The following is a 25,542-nucleotide window of genomic DNA, read 5'->3' as shown; positions in this document are numbered from 1 at the left end:
TGTTGCCTCCACTCTTGGTACAAAGTGAAAGGGGAGTAGGCATGTGCAAAGAGATCACATGGGAAGGGAGAAGGCAAAAAGGAGAAAATCAAGAAAGTCAGACTCGTTAATAACCTGCTCTTGTGGGAACTAATCCATTCCCATGACAGCAAGAATGAGAACTCACTCACCCCTGTAGGAGGGCATTAATTTATTCATGTGGGATCTATCTGCTCCCATGACCCAAGCACTTTCCATTAGGCTCTACCTCCCAACACCAGCACATGGGGAATCTAATTTCAACATGAGTTTTGGTAGGAACAAACTACATCCAAACCATAACAGCATATGATTAAATAAAAATAGACTAGCATCTTTATGTAAAATTTAGTAACAAGAAATAAGGTATAACACAAAGTATATGTCAACCTAATTAAACAAAAATGTATAAAGAAAATTGTTGGTATTATAGCTGTGTGATTAACATTTTAGTGTATGTCAAGAAACCTGAATCCCACTACTTGCTACAGGGAAACAAACTGGATCAACTATATTTTCGAATCTTAAATATCTATTTTTAATAACTCTTTTTTTTTTTTTGAGGCAGAGTCTCACTCTGTCACCCAGGCAGTGCCCAGGAGTGCATTGGCACAATCTCAGCTCACTGCAAACTCTGCCACCAGGGTTCAAGTGATTCTCCTGCCTCAGCTTCCTGAGTAGCTGGAACTACAGGTGCCTGCCACCATGCCTGGCTAATTTTTATATTTTTAGTAGAGACAGGGTTTTGCCATGTTGGCCAGGTTGGTCTCAAACTCCTGACCTTGTGATCCATCCGCCTCAGCCTCCCAAAGTGCTGGGATTACAGGTGTGAGCCACTGTGCCTCGCCAAGTCACATGTATAATAGGAATAGGTACAAGTTTCACTTACTATAATTTATGACTATTAATCCTATACATATAATTAGCAACTATGAAAGGCGTATCTTCTCTTTGAAATCATGGTTTAAAAAAAGAAAGAAAACCAAGTGGAGCTTTTCTCCTTTTAAAATGTGATTCATGAACAAAATGCAGCATGCTGAACTTAACATGGGTCAAGGAGTTTGTTTACACACCAGAATTTGTCAATAAGCTAACATGGAGAGGGCCTCCACAAAGATATTGGGTCTTAATGCTACAAACATCTAGGGTTTTCAGTTAATTATTCCAATTTCATTCTCTCCAAGCCATTGGGAATTCACTAAAACACATGTGTATTGTAAATCTTATAGGAATAAATGTGCATATTAATCAAATGAATTGATAATTATATTTAGGGGAATTCTAAGAGTTATATTCTTTCCTAATAGCCTATAATTGAAAAGTCTAATAGAATTCTAGAACATAAAGATGGCAAAGATGCATTAGATGATGTAGATTTCTTTTTTTCCTCCTGAGCAGTGGAAAAAGTACAGGATAGTTTGTTTTTTGCCCAGTTTTCAATTTAAATTCAGAAGGGACGGAACTCAAGACTTTTCTTGGAAATGAGACTACATCATAACAGATTTCACTGTCAAAAAATTCCTATCCACCCTGATATTCAGATCATATTCAGATCGCATGTTCTTTTTGTATACTTTATCCCACTTTTCCTAATAACACGTTTCACTCAATTCATCTATTTCTTGCTGGTTTCAAGAAGACACATTTCACTTTCGATTATAAACAAATTCCTTGAAATCTCATTTGTCTCTCCAATAATAATGTGAACAACATAATTCTACACAAATTCTTTATCGTATGTTAGAAGATTCCTGAAGTTGCTTTAGAGATTATAAATATATATGTATGTATGCTTCTCAAATTGCAAGGCCTCACTTTCTAAGAACTTTCTATGAATCACATTTCCATTAGTACTTTTATACCAAGGGTTTTTCTGGCATTATTGTTTTTTGATTCTCTTCTCCAATTTCTACCCCAAGTTACACTTGTGTCTCACAAATTTATCTTCTGTTCATCTTCTCATTATCTTTTCATATTTCAAATCTTTTTAAGTCTCCTTAACTAATGTCTCTGGTTTCTTTTTGGTAAAAAACTTATTTCAACTGTAAATTAAAAATGAATTTCATTAATGTCCAATTTTATCATTGCTTTTTAACCATTAAGTACACAACACATACAATGCAGATGTAACAATCTTTTTTACTCTCTTACAGTCATATTGCAGTTTCATAGTGGTATAAACTCCAATAAAATTAAGAATTTTTTTTCAGTATGTGAGATCAAACTGTATACAGAGCTGCCATAATGTATAAGTTAAGCCATGTATATACATTAATACATATATACACATTCCAATAACATGTTGAAGATTTCCCAGTTTTTTTTTCTTTAAGTTATTGCTAGACATATCAAAACACAGTATAAAACTGGCCATCACAACACCCTTTTGCAGTAATGATGAGAGTGGACTAGGAATGTGATGAAAGGCACAGAATTCATAAGACTTGAATAAGTAAATCCAAATTTGTTAGCACTAATGGCTCAAACAATGTGGAGCCATTGATTTTCTCAAGTGAATATAAGAAACAGTAGTTAATAGTATTTATCCAGGCTTCTAGTACAAGACATTGTACTAGGAGTTTCTCAAGTGGAAAAGTTATCTCATAAGGGTAAGTTACATATAAACTCCAAAGATAAGAAAGGGCAACTGATGGAAAATTAGTTCTCCTGTGGCTAGACAGTGCATTGCACTGCCTTTCTGTTTAGTGAAGTTCTACTAAAGAGAATGCCAACTTTGTGGTTGACACGGGTGATCCTTGGGTTTGGTCACGCATCAAATTAACAAATAAAAAAGTTTTCAAGGCCAGATGTGGTGGCTGATGTCTGTAATCCCAACGCTTTGGAGGCTGAGGTGGAAGGATTGCTTGAGGCCAGGAATTTGAGACCAGCCTGGGCAAAGGAGCGAAACCCTATCTCTACCACAAAAAAAAAAAAAAAAAAAAAAAAAATTAGCTGAGTGTGGTGGTATAAGCCTGTTGGGAGGCTGCAGTGGGAGGACTATTTGAGCCCAGGAGTTTGAGGAAGCTATGCTCATACCACTTGCACTCCAAGATTCCATTTCAAAAAAAAAAAGAAAGAAAAAAGAAAAAAAAAGGTTTTCAGTTTATGGAATTAAGCATATTAAAAGCCAAGGCCTAATAAGTACTATGCTGATCAAGTGCAAAGGAGAGTTCTTAATATGAATAAAGGGGTCTTACAAGTCAATTAATTCAAGAGGCTATAAGATACATTTTTTAAAAGAGTTAAGCTTATTTTTCATACAAAGAAAAAATTCCACCATCACCCATTGACAATACCCCAATCAGCCAACAGTCCATCAATGCAGAGTCTGCTGCAGTTGTCTGGAAGTTTTCACATTCTTCTTCCAGAAAAAAGTGCTCAATTTTCATTGCCAAGGTTCTTGGTAGATTCACTTTTCACTAGAAAAAAATAAGTAAACATACAGTCAAGTGTTTATACTGTTTCTGTTTAGCTTGCTCTGTCCCTCTTCTCTCCCCCCTTCTGATGTACAGCAACAGCACTGCTCGCAGGGACACACAAACCGCGTTATGTCTCAGGCAGCTGGGATATACAATTCTGGCCACAATACATAGAGAAATGATGTCTGAAAGTGGCAATTATATTTTGTGAGGTAACATCCTTCCTGACTCTGTGGAAGACTTGGGAATGGTCACTTCACAATGTGGTTATGATCCATATTCATGCCACTGAATAGATCACTATTATCCAGGCCGGCCACTTGTGGTTGGAATAAATTTTTTCCGTGATTTTTTAAAAACTCAATTGAGGGTCAGTATATGTTGAGTGAATGTGGAGTGACAGAAGACTAGCTAATCGTCATCTCCTTCCTTTCACAGGAAAGAAGAGTAGAAATGGAGCTCCTCTAACACTCCTGTTTTGCTTAGAGAAAGCAAGACTATGACTCACTCACTAAACTGAGAGTTCCTGGAGGACAGAAACTTGACCTTTCTTCTCTGTATCTATCCTCACAATGTAGAGCATGTTTGCTGAATCAATGTAACTGCAAGTCATTCTGTCTTTCAGTGTTTTTTCCCTAAATCTTCAAAATGGGAACTAGAGTAAGTGTTCTATTTCATTGTCTTGTGAAGCTAAAAGGAAATAATAGGTAGTAACTCTTTAAAAATTGTCATGGTAAAATATAGGTTATTTTGAGCTTACAGTTGTTATCTCCACTGAGTAGATAAGAAAAATAAAGCTCAGAGAGGCAGAGCAAATGCTCAAGGGCCCACAGCTTATAAAAGTTGATGCCAGAAGTACACACCTGGAACTTTGCCTCATATTCCAACTGACAAATTTCCTGGGGTTTGCTGTTGTACCTAGATTTCAGATTGTACCAGCAACCACAAGAGTGTTTACTGAGCCCTTTCTATGAGTAAGGAAGTGAAATAAGTTCCATCCAGGATATCGTCCCAATCTTTGTGAAATTTTATGAACTTTAGCAGTCCATCCAGTGCCTCCAAGATAGTATAAGATTTTTTCTTCCTCTGGCTGTCTCTGTACTTCAGGCAAACTCTATTATAGCAACTATTGTATAATAAGTTTCACGTGTGTGTTCCAGTGCCTAAAATCCTCCCCTCTCTCCCTGCAAAAGGAAAAGAAAGAAAAGAGAGGTAAGGAAGAATGAGGAAAGGTGAGCAAGGGAGAATGAATGGAAGATTTACTGGCCCAGTAAGAGACTGACACATGAGTAGCTGCTATGCCAGATATTTTCACTAATTCCAGTAATCAATTTTGGGTTGGATTCCTTCTCTGAAGGCTGAGACATTTTCTAATCTTGAGTTATACTAGAACATCAAAAGTTTATTTTGCTGACATTTCTAAATTAATAGAGATTTGTAGCGGTATGGGGACATTTTCCCCTTTCTTTGCCTATTGAAGGTGCCCAGTTTTCTTCTTTGAATAGGGTTCCATTCTTTCTTCCTTAGATTGAAATGCAGCATGCTTTTCTCAATCATCTAAATCTGCTAGTCTAACAACAGTCTGTGAAGCAAGTTACACCATTCTAAGCACTTCCCACTGGATTGATATAAGGTAGGTAATCAGCCTTAGCATCCCCAATCTAGTGGACTATCTTAATAGCTCAATCTTTTCCAGTTAACCTTTTCCATTACTGAAAAGCAACAAACAAACAAAATCCTGGCTACTGCTGATTAATATAGGCAGACTTAAAAAAAATAATGGCAATCTACAATCATAACAAATATTAGAACAACCATCAGGTGTGGGAAGTACTGAATCCCAGATCAGAAACACATGTACCCCCAAATTAGGTAAGAGACAACTTGTACTATGAACTCAGGATCAAATCCAACTTTTTTACCTCCAGAAAGGGAAGGAATTTCAAGGCTTTCCAAAGAAAATGCCCTCTTCTTACATAATCCCCTTCCCTCATCAAGGGATCACCCTGCAAAATATCTGATGCTGTGAGAATGTATAAAGAAACAGACACCTTGAAGTACTTACAGAAAGAAATGCATGTACAGGAAGACCTGGGCATTACTTTTAAGGTGTGTGTACTTATGATGTGACAAAACTGGTATGGTTTTAAAATCCTGTCAGATACTTTTAGTTCTTTGCTAACACAGTTCTAAATAATCCTCTGTACTAAAAGCATGAGTCATCCGTGTTCTTGTAAATAAGTCAAACATCATATACCCACCAGAAAAATAGCAAATTTTACTCAATAAGGCTCCCAGTACACTAGTAAAGTAGTCTTTTCTTATTGCTTCATTACAGGAAGCCTTACTTGAATGTACATTCCTAAACAAGGTGAAAGGAGAGCTGTGTGTGCTGTTTATTTATACAGATGATGTTTGCCCCAGCTACTAACCTACATTACTAAACAACTTTTCCCAAAACCAACATTTGAGAGGGCACTGTGTGAATTTATTAAGAAAAAAGCAACAAAATACAAAGCTTAAACAAAGTGAAACTGGCCATTTAAAACTAAAATTCCTAATTTATTTTGAAAAAATAATACCGAATATTCTCAAATTGTGAAAAATACTAATGTCAAGAATAAAAATAAGATTTAGAGGTCCATAATTTATTACTAGAAACATCATGTTTGCTAACTAAAATCTGGTTTCAAGTTGTAGCACTGATACAGTTTTGGTCACTTTGAAAAATAATTTTTTTCCTATTAATTTTTGCAAGGAAAAAACACTATGCACAACAGAGAATACCTTATAACATAGGTTACTGCATCTTACCACCTGGTATAACAATAAAAACTTAAACCACCCATTTCAAATACTACTTAAAAAAATATTATCAATCCAAGACAAAGATTCTACACTCCTCTGGAGTTTGTTATAGCAAAATCTGGCCTGTATCTGTAATTCTTTTAGTTGAAAGTGCTACGAAATAGTTTTGGATTAAGGTGGGTAATCTTCCTCACTTCTTAAAGGTAGTCACTAAATTTTATTCATCCTCTAAAATCTTGTATTCAGAAACACATTTAGTTTACTTTAATCAGTACTTACAAATGTAGATAAGTCATTTTTTGTACTAAACTTTTATGTACATTTTTTTCCAGTTCTAGTACTTCCCTATATCACAAAATCAGAGAAAATAAAACCAGTGGGTTTGGAAAAGGAGATAAAGGGTAAAGGCAATGGCATTAGCTTATTCTCAATGCTGCCAAATTTTTAAATATAACGTTCCTTGCAACATTATCTCCTTCTACAAGGTAGGATACTAGGTTTTTTTTTTCTTTTTTTTTTTTTTTAACCATTCAACATTTTCCTTGTCAACTAAAAATGTTTTGCAATCCCTCATCTTACAAATGTCTAAAGTCTTAACTATGGAGTAAATGTATGTGATCATGGACAGTTACTGAAAGACTATTAGCTTAAAAAAAGACAAAAATACATAGAATCGCATGCTAAAAAAAGTCATTTTATAGCCATTCAATTTGATTCATTCACTTAAAATTGATTTTATAAGATTATATACTCTTAAAAACAGAAGAGTAGCACATCGCATTTACTTGGTTCTTCACATTAACTGTAGCTATAGAGGAGATCCTGTAAGTGTGTAAATATACTGGGAAAACACATATAAAGAAATAAGGGTGGACATATTTTGCTTTGGTTTCTAAAGTTATTCTAAGCATTACAGAAACAAATTTACACTTACCTTGGTGAAGAACTTTCATGTCATTATTGGATCCTTTCAATACCACATGTAATGTTGGATACTCAATGATCACTTTGTTCCTCAAATTGTCTAGGAGACTTTTGTAAGGATCTAGTTCATAATATCTTATTAATAAAAAACAAAAACAAAAATACAGGAAACACAATATTCAAAATACTAATAGATAAATATATGAGAGTCCTTTACATTAAAAATTTTTTAAAGGTGATGACAATTCAGTAGTTACTTCCTTATAGTATAAGTTTAATACCTTCTAAGAAAGGCAGGTACAAGAGTTATTATTATAGAGGTTCTAAAACTAAATAAAAAAATATCAAATATTCTGACATTAGGAAAGCTCTAGAACAAGTTACCAATTTTCTTTTTCTTTTCTTTTCTGTTTTTTGATATGGTGTCTTGCTTTGTTGCCCAGGTTGGAGTGCAGTAGTGGCACAATTTTGGCTCACTGCAACCTCCCCCTCTCAGGTTCAAGTGAATCTCCTGCTTCAGCCTCCCGAGTAGCTGGGACTACAGGCGCGTGCCACCACGCCTGACTAATTTATTTTGTATTTTCAGTAGAGACGGGGTTTCACAGTGTTAGCTAGGATGGTCTCGATCTCCTGACCTCATAATCTGCCTGCCTCGGCCTCCCAAAGTGCTGGAATTACAGGTGTGAGCCACCGTGCCCAGTCTACAAGTTATCAATTTTCATACCAAGAAACAGTTAAAGACTTTTACATAACATTTATGCTGGCCGGGTGTGGTGGCTCACACCTGTAATCCCAGCACTTTGGGAGGCCAAGGTGGGCGGATCACCTGAGGTCGGGAGTTTGAGACCAGCCTGACCATCATAGAGAAACCCCACCTCTACTAAAGATACAAAATTAGCTGGGCGTGGTGGCACATGCCTATAATCACAGCTACTCGCAGGCTGAGGTAGGAGAATCACTTGAATCCGGGAGGCAGAGGTTGCAGTGAGCTGAGATCACACCATTGCACTCCAGCCTGGGCAACAAGAGTGAAACTCCGCCTCAAAAATTAAAAATAAAAAAAAATAATATTTATGCTGTCATTTTTCTTGAATAAAAGAATGAACTAACCATTCAAATTCCTCAAATATATTTATTTTGAGCCTTAAAGACAACCAATCACTTTATAATTTCTAGTAACATGGCAATAAAATAACTGGTTATAAAATTGGCTTTTGTAAAAAGTCAATTATTCTAATTATAACTGGTTTCCAGAAATTTATATTGCTATATAAAATTTAAGAAATACAGAGTTTATCATGACACAGATGCCAAATGTGTCACAGGTAAATAGATGCTAGTGGTCATTAAAGTATGAAATTCTCAAATCATTACTTTAAAAAAATAAGTTTGAGGTGACTGAATATGCATCCCCAGAACATTCATTCTTGCTTGCTTTCTGGGGTAGGAGTGAAAGGGTGGAATTCTAGCTAGCTCACTAGCGTGTATATATGAGAATATGTTGGCATGTTAATGTCATTTCATGTCAAAGAAGAAAAAGCTGAGAACATGTCAATCAATGTAGTGCAGAAGTTCTCCAGCATTTTTATTCATCTCTACCAATGACAGGTGATATTCACATGCAAAACACATATCACATGAGATATCCAGCCTAACGGCTGTAACTCCATCCTTTTATCTCCTGCTCAAAAAAGCACACTGGAACACAAGTGATCAAGAGTGAGGATATCATTGGGATACATTTAAATTTGCTGTAATTTTAAGAGTAAATCATTCACAAACTTTGGTATTTCCTGATTAGTAAAAAATTATCTGCACCATAATCATAGCTGACTAAGACATGCAGGACACTTATTAAAAAATATGATGTAGTGATTTCTCCATCTTCTGAGTTTGTCTCATGCAATCGTTTCCAAATCAGGAAAAATAAAAGGGCTTAACAAAATGCAGAGCCAAGCTGACTAAAGTTAGAGAACAACTGTAAAACCATAACTTTACTTATGCTTCCCTGACCACACACCCCAGCGTGGAATTGCAGAATATTCTTTATGTTGAAAAGAAACTTGAAATGCAAAATACTGTTTTACTAAACCAGCCACCTTAGTGCCCACAGATCATAGAATTCATACATTCTTTTCCCTGTGTGTAATGTAATACAGATGTGCTTACAATACTTCTAAAGTGTTTCCAGCATTCAAGGATTAAATGCTTCACATCTTTTAAACATTATTTCTCTTTGAAATAAGCAGTGTTTTTTTAAAGTTAGTAGTAATTATATAAAAAAGAAAAATGAGACTGTATCAGATACCTAAGTATAAGATTAACTTACAAAGTAAAATATAAAATGGGGATAACTAAATTTTTCTTGGGAGGAAATAAGACCTGGACTCTCAAACAGGAGCTTTTCAAGTGGCATCCTACAGGCACTTGCAATAACTTATCTTCTGCGCCTTTTAACTAAATCATAAGATTTCTAATGAAACGCATTTTTCAAATAAGGGAATGTTTTTTTACTTGTCTCAGTTTTTAGTAAACAATTTTCAGTGCATACTTAATGTTTTCGGCATTTTATTTCTTTTTGTAATATTAAATCTTAATTGGGTTTCTCCAGATTTCCAAAGCTAAAACCAAGAAGCAACAAAAAAAGTTCTTCAAAGGCCACACGGGAATCACAGCCTAAAATTATTGCTGATATAACATATGTTCCTAGCAGAGTAATGTTCAGAGGTACATAAAAACTACTACACAACAAGTTAAACATGCTTTGGATCCTAAAACTGTAATGATTATACTTATTTGGATTCTAAAACTGTAATGATTATACTTAAAAAAACTTGGTTCCTGTTTTACATGCTAAGCAGGCACTGTGCAAAGCACTAAGGGTGCAAAGATTTAGAAGAGGGTTGTTAACTAATAAATTATTTTAAAAATATTTTATGCAATGAAAATCTGGTATGTTGTATGGTTTTGATTAGAATCAATGGATTTTAATTAGTGTTTAGCCTAAAATGTTGCAAACTTCTAATCAGCAATATGCTATTGAGTGTCAGTAAGCTTCTGTGCCACAGCTTTCCAGCCTGTTACACGAAGCGTTCAGATTTCACTAAATAATCTTTTAGCTGAAATTCTGAATTTCTTAGATTTTTCTACAACAAGTGGTTACTCTTAATCAACCATTAATATTTACCAGTAATTTAAAAGTAAATTTTGCAAACTGTTCATAAAGAAAGCCTATCAGACACATATGGGGTTAACACTTTATGGACTTGGAGTTTAGTTAAATGAAGTAATAACTTTTATTGGTTGTTTGAGTTTGGAGTTTCCACTGAGTTAAAGTTCCGGCTCCATCATTCACTGGTCTATGATCCTGGATAAGTTAATTAAGTTATTTAATCCTCAGTTTCCACGCTTGAAAATGGGGATAATGACAGTATCACTTTAGAGAGCTACAGTGAGGGTAAATGAAAAAACACAGAAACTGCTCACACATTTATTTAAGCCCTAAGCACATGTGTTTTATATTTTTATTTACCAAAAATAACAACACTTTCCTATAGAAACTTCAGTTCAGGACAAAGTCACTGAATTTCATTACCAGTGAAGATACTGCCTTTATGTGCATTTTGCATTTTAAATGTAGCCTTACAACTTTCAGTACGACCTTCAAATCATTATTTTATTGTCACATTTACTTCCAAGAAGATAAAGGTACTTTGAATGTTTCTGTTTCCATTATCTTGAGGCAAGTTTTAAGAGCCCAGCTTTGCACTGCCTAAAACATTTAGGTTTAGCTCCTTTGCAAGCCATGAATCTACTGAATCCTAAGGGACAGCTTTATCTTTTGGAAATTTTCACAAACTCTGGTATTTCCATTAGTATAACGTCTCTGCTACCATAAGACAAACTACTTAGGTTTGGAGGAATTAAGATACTAACATCTGTCTTTTTTCTTGCCCTCTGGGACTCTTCTTAGACATTTCCTCTTGTAATTTCACTTGTTCACCCTCACAGGCTCACTGGCTGACACTGCTCTGGGCAGCCTCATGGGGGCATTATGAGGGCAGAATTGGCTCAGTGGGCCAAAGAGGGGTTACAGTGACATTACATAAATAAAAGTTGTCATGATAATCAAGGGTATGCTTTTAATCTTGACTCTGTCACTAACTTTCAAAAAAATGGGCCAAGTTCTTGAACTTCTTTCTCTGTACTTTATTAGCAAATTAGCGTGCTTTTTAAAAAAAACTCCTCATAACCCAAAAAGACAAGTTTTTAAAGAAAGGAAGTCACAAACTACTTTATGTCCCAACTGACACTCCATGGATCATCGCCCCTTCCACCTCCTAAAAAATACCAAAACTAAGTCTGAATTTCTCCAAATTTAATCTGTGGCAGACCCTAAGCCACAGTATCTTTCCACTAAAATAAGATCACTGAATTAGGTGATCGCCAAGATCCCTTCAGCTCTAAATTTCTACAATTTTGTATATTTATCTGGCAAAGGTAGCACTTAACCTATATTTTTTCATAGTTGTATTTATTTCTCAATCTAGGTTTCTAGATTAAAAGTTTTAATTATTCTTTTATTTACATTTTAAAAGGTATTATTTAAAATTTCTCCAAATAATACTTCTGTGTAACAATTTTGCAACTCACAATATTTAAGTCATATAGAAAAAGATTTTGTCAAAGTTAATCTTTTTCTCACCCAATCTCTCTTAGTTTTCATATTTTAAAAATCAGAGTAGTTAAATTAGTGGTTTGCTGCACTTTGTTTTGGGATTTTTATGTACCCACATAAATGAGGACGATACCTGCTTGACATGGAGTGTAGATGATAAATTGTGTAGTACAGACATATGCCTTAATTCAGAAAGCTCACCAGTTCAGAACTGCATTTGGTAAATATCCTATTCTAACCATGATATTTAAACTATGGATGTGGTTAAATAAAATGGCCAACTATATATTTTAAAACCTGTTTTAAAGAGGGGCTTACAAGGCTCTGACTTGTTCTAAATATTATTTCTTTGAAATCTTTTCTGATTTTTGTTGGTAAATTCAATTACTTTTAAACCTACAAAGCTTGAGTTCCAGTCTTATCACTGGTTCTTACGAGCTATGACTCCAGAAGGAGACTCAGTTTTTCTCATCAATAAAATGGTAGGAAAGATAACTACTCATGGGTTAGTTTGTAAGGACTATAATATAACAGGTGAAAATGTTTCCAAAGTGTAACTTGCTAAGCTAGCATCAGTAATAAGATTTTATACTCCAAAAGTAATGTGGCACTCCTAGCAAGGAAATGACATACTTACCAGGAATTATATTTACGATTTATGACAGAGACAGAGACTAGTTAGTAGAAAAAGCATGAACTAAACTCTGTTGACAAACAGGTCTGAGTCCAAATCCTAGCCTTATAAACTGTACAAACTTAGTTTCTTTGGGTAAGTCAATTTTTCAGAGCCTAAGATTCCTAATCAGGTAAAGTAGAAAAGACATAGTATATACTTGATTAGAATTAATACATGTGAAAATGTTATAAGCACTAGCCTGGCATTTATTCCTCAATTGATTCCTCAAATATTTACTTAGTGTCTACTATGCACAGGTAGTCTGCTAGGTAATGGAAGTTCATAACTTTATGGGGGGAGGCAGACAAATAAACTATTGCATTCATTGGCACAAGTATCATGATAGAAATGTAAAGTTACACTGGCTAGTAATGGTTTTTCCTTTCTATGTTTAGTACTCTTTTCAAGATCTCCTGTAAGGCAGGTATGGTGGTAACAAACTCCCTCAACATTTGCTTATTTGAAAAGAATCTTATTTCTTCTTTGCTTAAAGAAACTTAGTTTAGCTGGAAATGAAATGCTTGGTTGAAGATTTTTTTCTTTAACAGAGTTGAATATAGGCCCCCAAACTCTCTGGCTTGTAAAGGACTTCTGCTGTTAGCCTGATGGAGGTGACCCATCTCTATAGCCACTCTGTAGGTGACCTGCCCCTTCTCTCTAGCTGCTTTTCATTTCATTCTTTCTTTCATTTCGACCTTGGAAAATCTGATGATTATGTGTCTTAGGGATGGTCTTCTTGTGGGTAATATTGCCGGGGGTCTCTGTATTTCCTGAATTTGACTGTTGACCTATCTAGCAAGGATGGGGAAGTTTTCATGGACGATATCTTAAAATGTGTTTTCCAAGTTGTTTGCTTTTTCCCCGTCCCTTTCAGGGATGCCAATGATTCGTAGATTTGGCCTCTTTACATAATCCCATATTTCTCAGAGGTTTTGTTCATTCCTTTCATTCATTTTTCTTTATTTTTGTCTGCTTTATTTCAGAGAACCCATCTTCAATTTCTGAGATTCTTTCCTCAGCTTGGTCTATTCTGCTGTTAATACTAGTGATTGCACTGTGAAATTCTTGAAGTGCATTTTTCAGCTTTGTCAGATCCATTAGGTTCATTTTTACACTGGCTATTTTGTCTGTCAGCTCCTGTATCTTGATGCATTATCCTTAGCAAACTAACGCAGGCCAGAAAACCAAATGCCACAGGTTCTCACTTATAAGTGGGAGCTAAATGATGAGAACTCATGGACACAAAGAACTAGGAACTAGGGGAAGGTGGAGGGTAGGAGGAGGGAAAGGAGCAGAAAGAATAACTATGGGGTACTAGGCTTAGTACCTGGGTGATGAAATAATCTGTACAACAAACTCTTGTGACATGATTTTACCTATATAACAAATCTATACACGTAGCCCTGAACCTAAAAGTTAAACAAAAAAAAAAAAAGTAAAGCTCAGTAAATCCTCAGTAAATACTGACTCTTGTTCTGTTGTTGTTTTGTTTTGTTTTGAGACGCCCAGACTGGAGTCCAGTGGCACGATCTCAGCTTACTGCAATCTCCACCGCCCAGGTTCAAGCGATTCTCCTACCTCAGCCTCTTGAGTAGCTGGGACTACAGGCGTGTGCTGCCATACCCGGCTAATGTTTGTATTTTTAGTAGAGACAGGTTTCACTATGTTGGCCAGGCTGGTCTTGAACTCCTGACCTCAGGTTATCTGCCTGCCCTGGCCTTCCAAACCTCTCTTGTTCAGTACCAACATCCAAATGTTCTTTGTTCTTGCAGGCTGCACAGGGCCTTCACTATCTAGGTACTTCAGTTCCTAACCCTAGCTAACCCCTCTCCTTAATTGTTTTGTATTCTTTTTTTGCCCAATTTTATTGAGGCATAATTGACAAATAGGAATTATATATATTTAAGGTATACAATTTGATTTTTTTTTTTTTGGTAGAGACAGGGTCTCCCTATGTTGCCCAAGCCGGTCTCAAACTCCTGAGCTCAAATGAGTCTCCTGCCTCAGCCTCCGACAGTGTTGGGATTACAGGTGTGAGCCACTGTGCCGGCCTCAATTTGATATTTTGATGTGTGTATATGTTGTGAAATGATATCATAATCAAGCTAATTAACATATCCATCATCTTACATAGCATTTTTAAATTTTTTCTTGTGATAAGAACACTTAAAATGTACCCTCTTAGCAAATTTCAAGTATACAATATAGTATTGTTAATTATTTGTTTCTTAAAATCCTTTCTCCCCCATGCACTTTTTCCCCCTCTAATTAATGTAGGGATTTTAAATCTTGATCTTTAGTCTTAATCTTGCTAACAAAACATACATTTCCTTTGAAGCTAAAACTGAATGCAAGTATTTCATCAGTACAGACTCTTACATCTTCAGACTTTATCAGGATGTATATTACCTTGCAAAATATGATTAGGTTCCTCAGAGAAACTTTTGCTGAGAGGTTCAATAGTCCATGAATTAACTACATTATAGAATGGTATTATTTTAGAGTTGGCAGGAACTTATAACCCAGTCTCTTTCGTCTTCCAGTTAAGTACACTGAAGCCCTGAGAAGTTAAGTATCTTACTCAGAGTCACTCAAGAAAATGCAGAGTTGGGCCTATAAAGCCAATTTTGTGATTTTTTTTTCACTCAACTGAGTGCTTGTTCATTCATTCCTCAATCAACAAATATTTACTGAGAGCCTACCATGTTCCAGACACTGTTCTTGGCACTGGGAATACAATGGTGTACTACAAGGCATTTACTAGCGGTGAAAGGACAAAGACTTTCTAGGAAGAAGGTATATGTGATATGTGTGAGGTAGAGATAGGAAGAGAGAGTTAGGTCTACGAAACTGGGTAGAGAGCGGATATGTTTAAAGTACTGAGCACAGAATGGATATCGGAATACACATAGAATTCACAGTTTTGGTGCCTAACATTTAAATTGGCCACAAAATATTCTATAACGTAACTAGGATGGGTAAGTTTAGTAGATTAACATTACGTTAAAATATCACTTGTTTTTAGAGAAAATTCATATTTTATATTTCACATAATTCCCTTAACCAAGAATCAAAATAGTATATATTTGAAGTGAGATGATCACTATAGAAATGGTAGGCTTGCAATCTGCTAAGAATTTGACCATCACATCACTTTGGATCACTTTAAATACAGCCTCTCAAACTAACATTCTCAGGTTCGAAGCTACTGAGACCTCAATAGTTGAGTTTATATCTGTCTGGTAAATACTCAGTCAACTGTGCCAACTAGCTAAGCTTCAACTTTCTTAAAACTAAGTTAAAAATTCTTATCATAAAACTGCTATAACAAGAATACTACATATAAAGCCCATTTCATCACTGGAAGAGTATCATCTTTGAGATGATAAAAAAAGTTTAGCAAACCACTCTACATATTCCCTTTCAGTGTGTGGACATTCTTCAGATTAACTCTAACAATTTCTAATCCTTAAATGATGCTTCCTTTGTTCTGTAATAGAATATAGAATTGTTATAATCCTTAAATGATGCTTCCTTTGTTGTTTGTTTTATTCTCGCTTTCTTTTAGAATCTATATCCAAAATGTGGTCAAAGGTTAATGCCATTCTGAACACATACTCATCCTGACCATGATTACTTTGAAAAATAAACAACAATCCCAAAAAGGTATAACAAAGAACTGTGGTTCGGTTTCACATAATCTGAGAACATGCATTATGATTATTTATGGTACTGACAGGTATGTACCATATTGCAAAGAACATACTAAGGCTTTGAGTGCAGGCAGACCTAGGTTTGAATCTAGGTTCCACCACTTAGTGCTTACACAGCCACAGACAGGCTATCCATTTAATTATAATATACTTAAAACGTATAATATAATTATAATATGTATAAAGTGCGATCAGAGTACCTAAACGGTAGTAAGGCACTCAATAAAAGTTTGTCATTCATACTTACTATATTCCATAAAGATACCTATTAGCCCCCAGATTTAACCTTGGTTTTAAATCACTCTTGCAGGAAACAATTTTTGTGTGTGTTCGGGAAAACTTATTCAGGGTCTTCACATTGTTTTCCTTAAACATAACCTAAAATAATTGTGAAAAACAATGATACTTTTGTATATCCTTATATTGACATCCTACAAGTTTAAGTAGATGCAAAGAACATAATTTATGGTGTACTGTGAATATTGATGATTTAAAGTGAAATATATCACCCTTAAGTAAGTTCACTAGACTCTAAATATCATGGTAATTTAACAGCAATATCATCCACTAAAAAAAAAATAAATAATGGCCATGTGTGGTGGCTCACACCTGTAATCCCAGCACTTTGGGAGGCCGAGGCGGGCAGATCATTTGAGGCCAGCCTAGCCAATATGGCAAAACCCTGTCTCTCTACTAAAAATACAAAAATTAGCCAGGTGTGGTAGTGTGCGCCTGTGATCCCAGCTACTTGGGAAGCTGAGGCACAAGAATCGCTTGAACACGAAATCCGGAGGCTGCAACGGGCCAAGATTGCGTCACTGCACTCTAGCCTGGGCAACAGAGTGAGACTCACTCACTCTCTCTCTCAAAAAAAAAAAAAAAAAAAAAAAAATTATATATATATATGCATAAGCGCTGCTTTCTAAGTTAGAAATCTTACTTGTTCTCGGAACCTTGTTTTTCCATTCAGATTCTCCTGCAGAATTTTATACCAAGTAATATGTTTACACTTGACCTTCTCTGTAACAAAAATGTAATGAAAAGTAAAATTTAATTTCATTACTTATGACCTTTATGTTTTAAATAATAAAATTTCTTCTGAACTGAATAATTTTAACTATTATTAAATCAAATCGATCAAAACAACACAAATATATTACAAACAAATTAAGTTTTTTTTTGAAAAAAATCTCTTAACATGATGGATGAGCACTGATGAGGGCATCTTCTATTAAAGGCATGTTTTTGTTCACTATTGATTCTTAGATTAAATGATTTCCCCCCATTTATCAACTTGGTATCCATTAACAGAATCAAATTTCAAAAGGAAAACAAGAGGAAGTTTACGTAATCCTATCTAGAGAACAAGCTCTTATTCTTCACTAATTCTTCATCACAGTTATTTTCAGGGGATCTTAGGCAGAAATGTCTCTGACTGTTTACATAAGAAAAGACATCTGAAAATAGTTAACACTGTTCTTAGAAATTCTGGAATTCCTTCAGTGTTCTCCAGTATATACTTAATTCTGTACTATTCTCAAAATAATTTTTAAGTTCTAACTTTTAACACACATCTTATAAATTTCCTAGAGTATCTTCAAAGCATATTTTTCAATTGTGCACCATAAGTCTAAAACAAAGTCATCTAATTTTCCATTTCCAGTTCAATTAGGGAAAGAGCACGGACTAATATCTTTAAGGAGGTAAAATGTGATTTAAAAAAAAAATCCATTCTAATACCAATTGCCGTGTTCCTTTATAGAACTTCAACAACTCAATTGAATATATCTACCAAAAACTCACTATATCAAACATGTTAGACATTGTGTGGGAAACAAAAATGTCCTCAAGGAGTTTACCAACCTGGCCGGTGTTTCCCAAAGTGTGGTCCCAGGAAAAACTTATATCAGGGTCACCCTTGGGAGGCAGAGATTGTAAAGAAAAAAAAAAAAAAAAAAAAAAAATTGTAGGTTTCTGGGTACTATGTAAGATTCACTAAACCAGAACCCCAAGAGAGTGGTTTGGAAATCAACATTTTCAACAACTGCCCTAGATGATTATGATGGATACTGAAATCTGAGAAGCATTGTTCTGAAAAGAAATACAGGCTACATGTGCCACTGGGGAGAGGTTTACAGGAAGGAAGAATAACTGGCCAGTAGTGAAAGGGGGTCTTTGCTTGCTAGTGAGTGGGTGCAAGCCAAAAGTGGTCAGGTGGGCCTCACCTGAGGCCTTTACATAGGTAAAATCAATTTCTCAAAAAGGAGATAGGAAAAAGCATTTTATCTCTTCACTTCACTGAAAATGATTTTAAAATATTTTAGATTAAAGATCCATAAAGTTCCAAGGAAAGTAAAATAGCCTTAGTTTTTAAAATTTAAAAACATCCTCTCAGCATGGAAATAAAATCATCCAAGAGAAATAGCTCGTACTTTTGCTGGTTGCTTTTCAAACAAAAAGCATTCCAAAATTATTAACTAAAACCAGCACAGGAGGAAACGACTAATAGGCTATGTGCAAGTACAACAGGATAATATGCTCATGAATAGTAAAAATTTTTGTGATATCCATGAAATCAAAGCTTAGGTAATACTTTAACCTAGGCTTAGGTTTAAATCTAAATTCTTGGCTTTATATGAAAAATTCTGGAAGCAAACTGAAGGCAAAGGTTTGTCTTTCCCTCAAGAAATGATTAAGTCTGGAGTGTCCATGCAAAGATGCCCTTGCCCTCCACTAGGCACTTTTTATGCCTTGTATTTTAAGTATCTATCTTTTGTGGTATTTATCACATATCAGTCTTCCCACCTAGACTATGAGCTCTTTGAGGGCTAGTCTTTTAGATGTCTATATATCCCTAGGGATTAGCACTGGGCTGGCACATGGAAGGGGCTCAATGAAAATTAACTGAATAAATGAAAAATACAGACCTGATCAATCTTAACTGATACTTTAGGTCAGGTTCATGTATCAAAAAGCCTGACCTCTGAGCAGGTACTACACTTTCTGAAGTAACTTTTAAATTACACTGGGCCCTGTTACAATCTTCTCTCTCTCTCTCATTTCACATGTTGAGAACTGAAGCCCCCAACTGTTTACATGATATATAGATACCATGTAAACCAATAAAAAACCCTTTAGAGCAGGGATCAGCAAACTATAGCCTGGAGGCCAAATCCAGCCCACTATCTGTTTTCGTAAATAAAGTTTTACTGGACCATATTCTAGTCATGTCCATTCATTTAAGTGGTCTATAGTTGCTTATGTGTTACAATGACAGAATTGACTAATTATGACTAAATGGCCCACAAAGCTGGAAAATACTATCTGGCCATTTAAAGGAAAAGTTGCCCAAGCCCTGCTTAAGGGTATTAACGTGGCATCAATACCTAGCATACATCAAGCATATATATACACACACATATATACATGAATTAGCACACTTATTAAAAAATTAAGACTGAACACTTGCTGTGGAAAAGTCACTAACACAACTCTGCAGGAAATATAAAGATGAAGATGCCTACGGCAACCACTGTCTTCAAAAGGGAGTTAATCATCATATGGTTTAAGTTTTATTGGGATAAAATAAGTCAAATTTATAGGAACCTATGAGAAATGCAAAACACTTTTAAGGTTCTAAAGATATGGAAATTATATCCAGTTTGGGGGAAGGAAATGAACTCTACTGTAGACACTGGTAAATAATAGTCTACCTAAAAGGAATGGAGAAGAAAGGACAAATGGAAGACGTGTTGTGGATGTCAATTATGCAAGGTAAGGTGGCAAGGTGGAAGTCAAGAAGTAGTCGAAGATGCTGGGCTACAAGGTCTTATGCCTGGCTTACTAGAACAAAAGAGCCAGTAATAGAAAATGAGTACCAACATTTGTTGACTGCTTACTCGATGCCAGAACACTCAGTCCATTAAATTAGAAACACATACATCAGGAAGAAATAGATGCAGTGTAATGAAATCTAGACATGTTGAGCTTAACATTTAATGAGATGTGTAAATAAAGATAGCTGGAAACCAAGATTTGGAGCTTGGGAGAAAAGTTAAAACTATACCTAGATTTGGGAGTAATTTCCACAGAAATAAAGTTGACAATATCTTAAGTTCCTGAAATCTCATATTCTTGCAATATCCAATTATGTCAAAAGAAATATTAACAAACATGACTGGTTATCTGCTCCCTTGTGTTTAGTGGTGAGTGGTCTGTTGGGAATGTATGGCTAATATTACATTTGAAGCATATCCCAGAAATATAAGAAATTATATGGCTGATGCATGCCTGGAGCCTCAGCTATGCAGGAGGCTGAAGCAGGAAGATTTCTTGAGCTCAGGAGTTCAAGGCTGCAGTGAGGCTATGCTTGTGCTACTGCATTCCAGCCTGGGCAACACAGTAAGACCCTGTCTCTCAAAACAAAATTTTTAAAAATGAATTTGGTTAAAAGAAGCTGTTAAACAAATAAAGTAATATATGATACAGTTAACTACTACCAAACATGTGGAACTTAAACACCTCTTTAGGTTCGTTGAATCATTTCAGCATGATGATCTAGTTGAAACTCAAAATACTTGAATACACAGGAGTGATTTTCTAGGTGCCAGGCACTGTAGTAAGCAGCTGACAAGTATTAACTCAAATTAACCTTTACAACAATGCAGTATCATTTCTGTTCTGATTCCCACATTTAGATGGGAAAATAGGCTTACTAACTTTCCAAGGTCTGTATCAAATTAAAAACACAATTTTGACTTTATAGCAAATCTCTGATGTACATTTTTGCATAAGAGCAAAAAGGTTATTCTGGAAGTTCTCATAATTTGGGTTAGGTTTAAGGAGCAGTGACAACAAACTTTTACTTATTATAATAAATGTACTATTTGTAATGGTGAAACTTTTAGTCTAAAAAGTCTACTCTAGAACCTCATAAAGTAAAGTAAGGTCTACTCCACATATTAAGTATTCTGGAAGGATAATATTACTATTTTTTTAACTAGCATACAATTTCACTCGGAAGATATCCTAATAATTAGTAGAGTAAGGTCAGTCTTTTTGAAAGCAGTGTTACGGAAAATGATGCGACCTCTACATGAAACTCAACATGCTCTTAGCCTCTCCAGACCTTAACTTCATCTCTCTGTAAACAGCAATCATGCCAGAAACCATAGTCACCTTTGATTCCTAGTTATTGCTCCCTATAGCCAACTTGATCACCAAGTCTTACTGGTTTTTTTTTTTTTTTTTTTCTAGATCTTTACAGTTTTCTATGCCAATGAGACAAGATCCAAACAGCGTTAGTATTGGGTCTTGAACTAACTGTTAAATCTTAACTTTTTAAAAAAAGTTTTAAAAATACTTCTCTGCATGCATCTATACACTCCACTTACTTGCTTTGTTTACGATATACCACACCCTCGTACTTCTTAAGGGCCTCTGTACCTTCCCCTAGTCATAGGCCATTCACCTTTAATAAAAGTCAAACGTGACTTCCACAACAAAGCCTTCTGATGACGTAAGGATACCTGCTACCTTCCATGTCGCTTTTAAGATATAGACACAGGTTTCTTATGATACATACAGTGTGTCTGTTTTCCCTACTACAATAGAACTGTATTTTATTCATTCTTGTATAAACCCCAATTTTTATTTATATGCCTAGAAGATTAAATGTACTTAATGGTTTTTTTTGAATAAATTTGGAAAGACTCATCCTATAACTGCTTAAATCGCAAAAAATTCAAGATTTACAAGTATCAAAGTAGCAAAGTAAATACAAAAAACAAAATGTATCTAAATTTCTTTCTGGTAAATAATTCCATAAAATAAAAGTAAAATCTAGGCTTAAAGTTAATACATTTGGAAAACTGTACTTGAATAGACAAAATTGGCTGTTTTATAAATTATTTAGTCAGTAGTAACTTAAGTGGGCAGTAATACAACAGCTGCTCCCTGATAGTGCCTGACATTTAGCAACGTAGGCTTTTCTAGTCCAAAATCACTCATTTACTTTCTGAGAATAAAAAGTTGGTAAAAAATAATGCAGCAAAGAGCAAGAATGGCATTACTAACATAAGCATTTTACATGAATGATCTTCTCCACAGGGGCAGGAACACTTTTCTTTACTGCCATAGCCTCAATGTTTAGAACAGTAACCTGGACTTTGGCATACTCCCTATTTGCTGAATGAATAAATGAATTTATTTAAAAAGCTAAAATAGCTTTTCTAAGAGATAAATTCAGACTCTATGTATTCTGGAAAGAAAACTCCCAAACAGATTAGTAGTGAATTCCTTAGATTAGACACAAATTCTATAATCACAATTTAAAAAATAAGCCATGAATGGCAAAGCTAAAACCTGGAAAAAATGTAAGCATGCTCTAGCTGACCAGGTATATCTATATCATGAGACAATTGCTATATACCTTCCAAGAATGGAACATAAAACCTATGGAAACTGGTAACATCAAGTATTTGGTAAAAAGACTTTACTCTGAAGTTACTGTAATGCTGAAAACGTAAAATCAAACAGCCATAAAGAAACTACGTTTCTGATTTCTAAGCACTTTTCAGGAAATAATAAAATGGTTCTATTTAGAATGCTTATCTTAAATTAGAGCTTAGCATTTATAACCTCTAATAATTCTCCTTAGATGTTCTCTGAATGTACTTTCTTTTAAGGATGTAACTGTAATTATGTATACAATCAAATGTAAATACTCATCTTAGTCCATTTATCAGTATGTTATACAGAGAACATTGTTTTAAAAATCTGATAAAAAATAAAAATCTATGCCTAAATACATCTCTATACTATCTAACTTCATTACTTATGACTACAAAATACTTTAATAAAATTGAGGTTCTTTAGAAATTAGCATAACTATGCTTTGAGGCTGACCTAATAATCAGAAATATAAAGATATCCTATGCTAATTTAGGTCCACCTTCAAGATGAAAGCTACCTCAACAGGAATTTCTGACATTATTATTGCTGTCAAATGATGCCATCACTACTCAAGGCTAAATGAATGCCAATTTTTAAACTGGACCTGGGATACAACCTTTTCCCCCTTCCTTTGCTTTGGTAGTATTTTCATACACCACTTAGTTCAAGTCAACAGCAAAAACGGGGGAATCTGGAAGATGAGCTTTCTCCACAGATAAGGTAGAATGAAAGTACTTTCACGTTCCTCAGACTGGCTCAGGTTTATCATTTTTTTTTTTTTTTGGAGATGAGGTCCTGCTATGTTGCTCAGGCTTGTCTCAAACTCCGGAGCTCAAGCAATCTGCCTGCCTCAGCCTCCCAAAGTGCTGGGATTACACGCATGAGCCACAGGCACCCAGATAGGCTCAGGTTTAGTATCAAATTAGTCTATTCTAGGTATTCCTTATAGTCAACACCACTAACTTTTCACTTTATTAATCTACTATTCCCTTCACTTTGGGGATTAAAAAATTAAGTTTTGTTTAGTAAAATCCTAAAGTCAATTCCACGTAATTCATGTTTAAACAAAATCATTTACATTGTTTCCTTGGAATTTACCTCTAGTCAATCATTACATAATTTTTATATTATCTGTTTCATCTTCTAAATTCAGTTCCTTTCTTGCCATGTGCCATATTTTATCTAATTAGTTCATCTAAATGTTACTCATGTTTTAAGCCATGAGACCATGGCTTTAGCCTCACAAGCCTACTAAGAGAATACCTAGGAGGGCCCATGTGTCCACTCACCTAAGCCAGTCAAACTTGACTCTGACAGAATATCCTCTTCTTCCAAAATTCAAGGAAATCAGAATTCTTGGTAATAAAAGACAAACAGGGGATACTGAGTATTTTAAAGTTTATAGTATAGGACACACTGCTTGGGCCCAGAGAGCAGTTATTTTTTAACTTGGAAATGTGTACTGTAAGTCCACAAAGAGCCAAAGTGGATGGAAATCTCAGCTTGTCCTAGCATACTAGGGTTTTTGAGAAGAGCAGCAGAAATGCCCATAGGATGTAATGTCCCAAAAGGGAGTAGTTAAGGAAACTGCTCTCATGCCATTGCATAGAAAGGAATCAGGATACCTAGAGACCACAACTCAGAAAGCTACAAGTCAAAACGTTAAGACTTATTTTAACAAAGAGCCAAACGGGATAAATCTAAACAAAAAATACATCAAAGAAGTACGCTTAAATGAAACTCACACGACCTAGCTCTAGGCATTCAACTCCTCTGCGCTTCATTTTCCTTTAACGTCCTCACACTAATGTTATAACTTTCCTCTTTAGAGTCCCAAAGAGGATCGAAGTTGTCAATAAGCAGTAATATTTTGAAAACAAATTTTTTTTCTGAGCAGTAGACTTAAAATATTCAGTAAACCATGCCATAAACAGATGTGCTGTCATCCAGGCTTTGTTGTTCCATTTACAGAGCACAGGCAGAATAGATTTAGCATAATTCTTAAGGGCCCTAGGATCTCTAGAATGGTAAATGATCACTGGCTTCAACTTTAAGTCCCCAGCTGCATTAGCCCCTAATAAGAGGGTCAGTCCATCCCTTGAAGCTTTTATGGCAGGCGTTTACTTCTCCTCTCTAGCTGAGTCCTACATGTCATCTTCTTTCAATATAAAGCTATTTTGTCTACACTGAAAATCTGTTGTTTAGTGTAGCCACCTTCATCAGTTATCTTAGCTAGATCTTCTGGATAACCTGCTGTGGCTTCTACATCACCATTTGCTGCTTCACGCCACACTTTTAGGTTATGGAGATGGCTTCTTTCCTTAAACCCCATGAACCAACCTCTGCTAGCTTCAAACTTTTCTTCTGCAGCTCCCTCACCTCTCTCAGCCTTCACAGAGTTGAGAGTTAGGGCCTAGCTCTGGATTAGGCTTTGGATTAAGGGAATGTTTGGGCTGGTTTGATCTTCTATCCAGACCACTAAAACTTTCTCCCTATCAGCAATAAGACTGTTTTACTTTTTTATCATTCTTGTGTTCACTGGAGTAGCATTTTTAATTTCCTTCAAGAATTTTTCCTTTGCAATCATGACTTAACTAGCAGGAGAGGCCTAGTTTCAGCCTATCTTGGCTTTCAATATGCCTTCCTCACTAAGCCTAATCATTCCACTTTTTATTTAAAGTGAGAGATGTGACTCTTTCTTTCACTTGAACACTCACAGGCCATTGTGTGGTTATTAATTGGCCTAACTTCAATATTACTGTGTCTCAAGGAATAGCAGGCCTGAGGAGAGTGAGAGAGATGGGTGAATGAGTGGTTGGTGGAACAGTCAGAATACACACATTTAAGGCTGCC

At 35.4% G+C, this 25,542-nt stretch overlaps 1 protein-coding gene across 2 annotated transcripts in view; it reads right to left on the bottom strand.

The window, feature by feature from the left end:
- Nucleotides 1-2,140: 2,140 nt before the first annotated feature.
- ZNHIT6 (zinc finger, HIT-type containing 6) overlaps nucleotides 2,141-25,542 on the bottom strand; it is a 53,596-nt gene continuing 30,194 nt past the window's right edge. For both annotated transcript variants that reach the window (XM_011982104.1, XM_011982107.1), the window contains 2 exons: nucleotides 7,180-7,304; nucleotides 2,141-3,437 (listed from right to left, as the gene is read on the bottom strand). In XM_011982104.1, the coding sequence (XP_011837494.1) occupies nucleotides 3,397-3,437; nucleotides 7,180-7,304 (166 nt within the window). In that variant the 3' untranslated portion in view covers nucleotides 2,141-3,396. The remainder of the gene's footprint in view (nucleotides 3,438-7,179; nucleotides 7,305-25,542) is intronic.

The sequence above is a fragment of the Mandrillus leucophaeus genome, unplaced genomic scaffold (genome assembly GCF_000951045.1).
Source record: "Mandrillus leucophaeus isolate KB7577 unplaced genomic scaffold, Mleu.le_1.0 Scaffold235, whole genome shotgun sequence".
NCBI classification, from domain to species: Eukaryota; Metazoa; Chordata; class Mammalia; order Primates; family Cercopithecidae; genus Mandrillus; species Mandrillus leucophaeus.
This window is presented reverse-complemented; position numbering and strand designations above follow the sequence as displayed.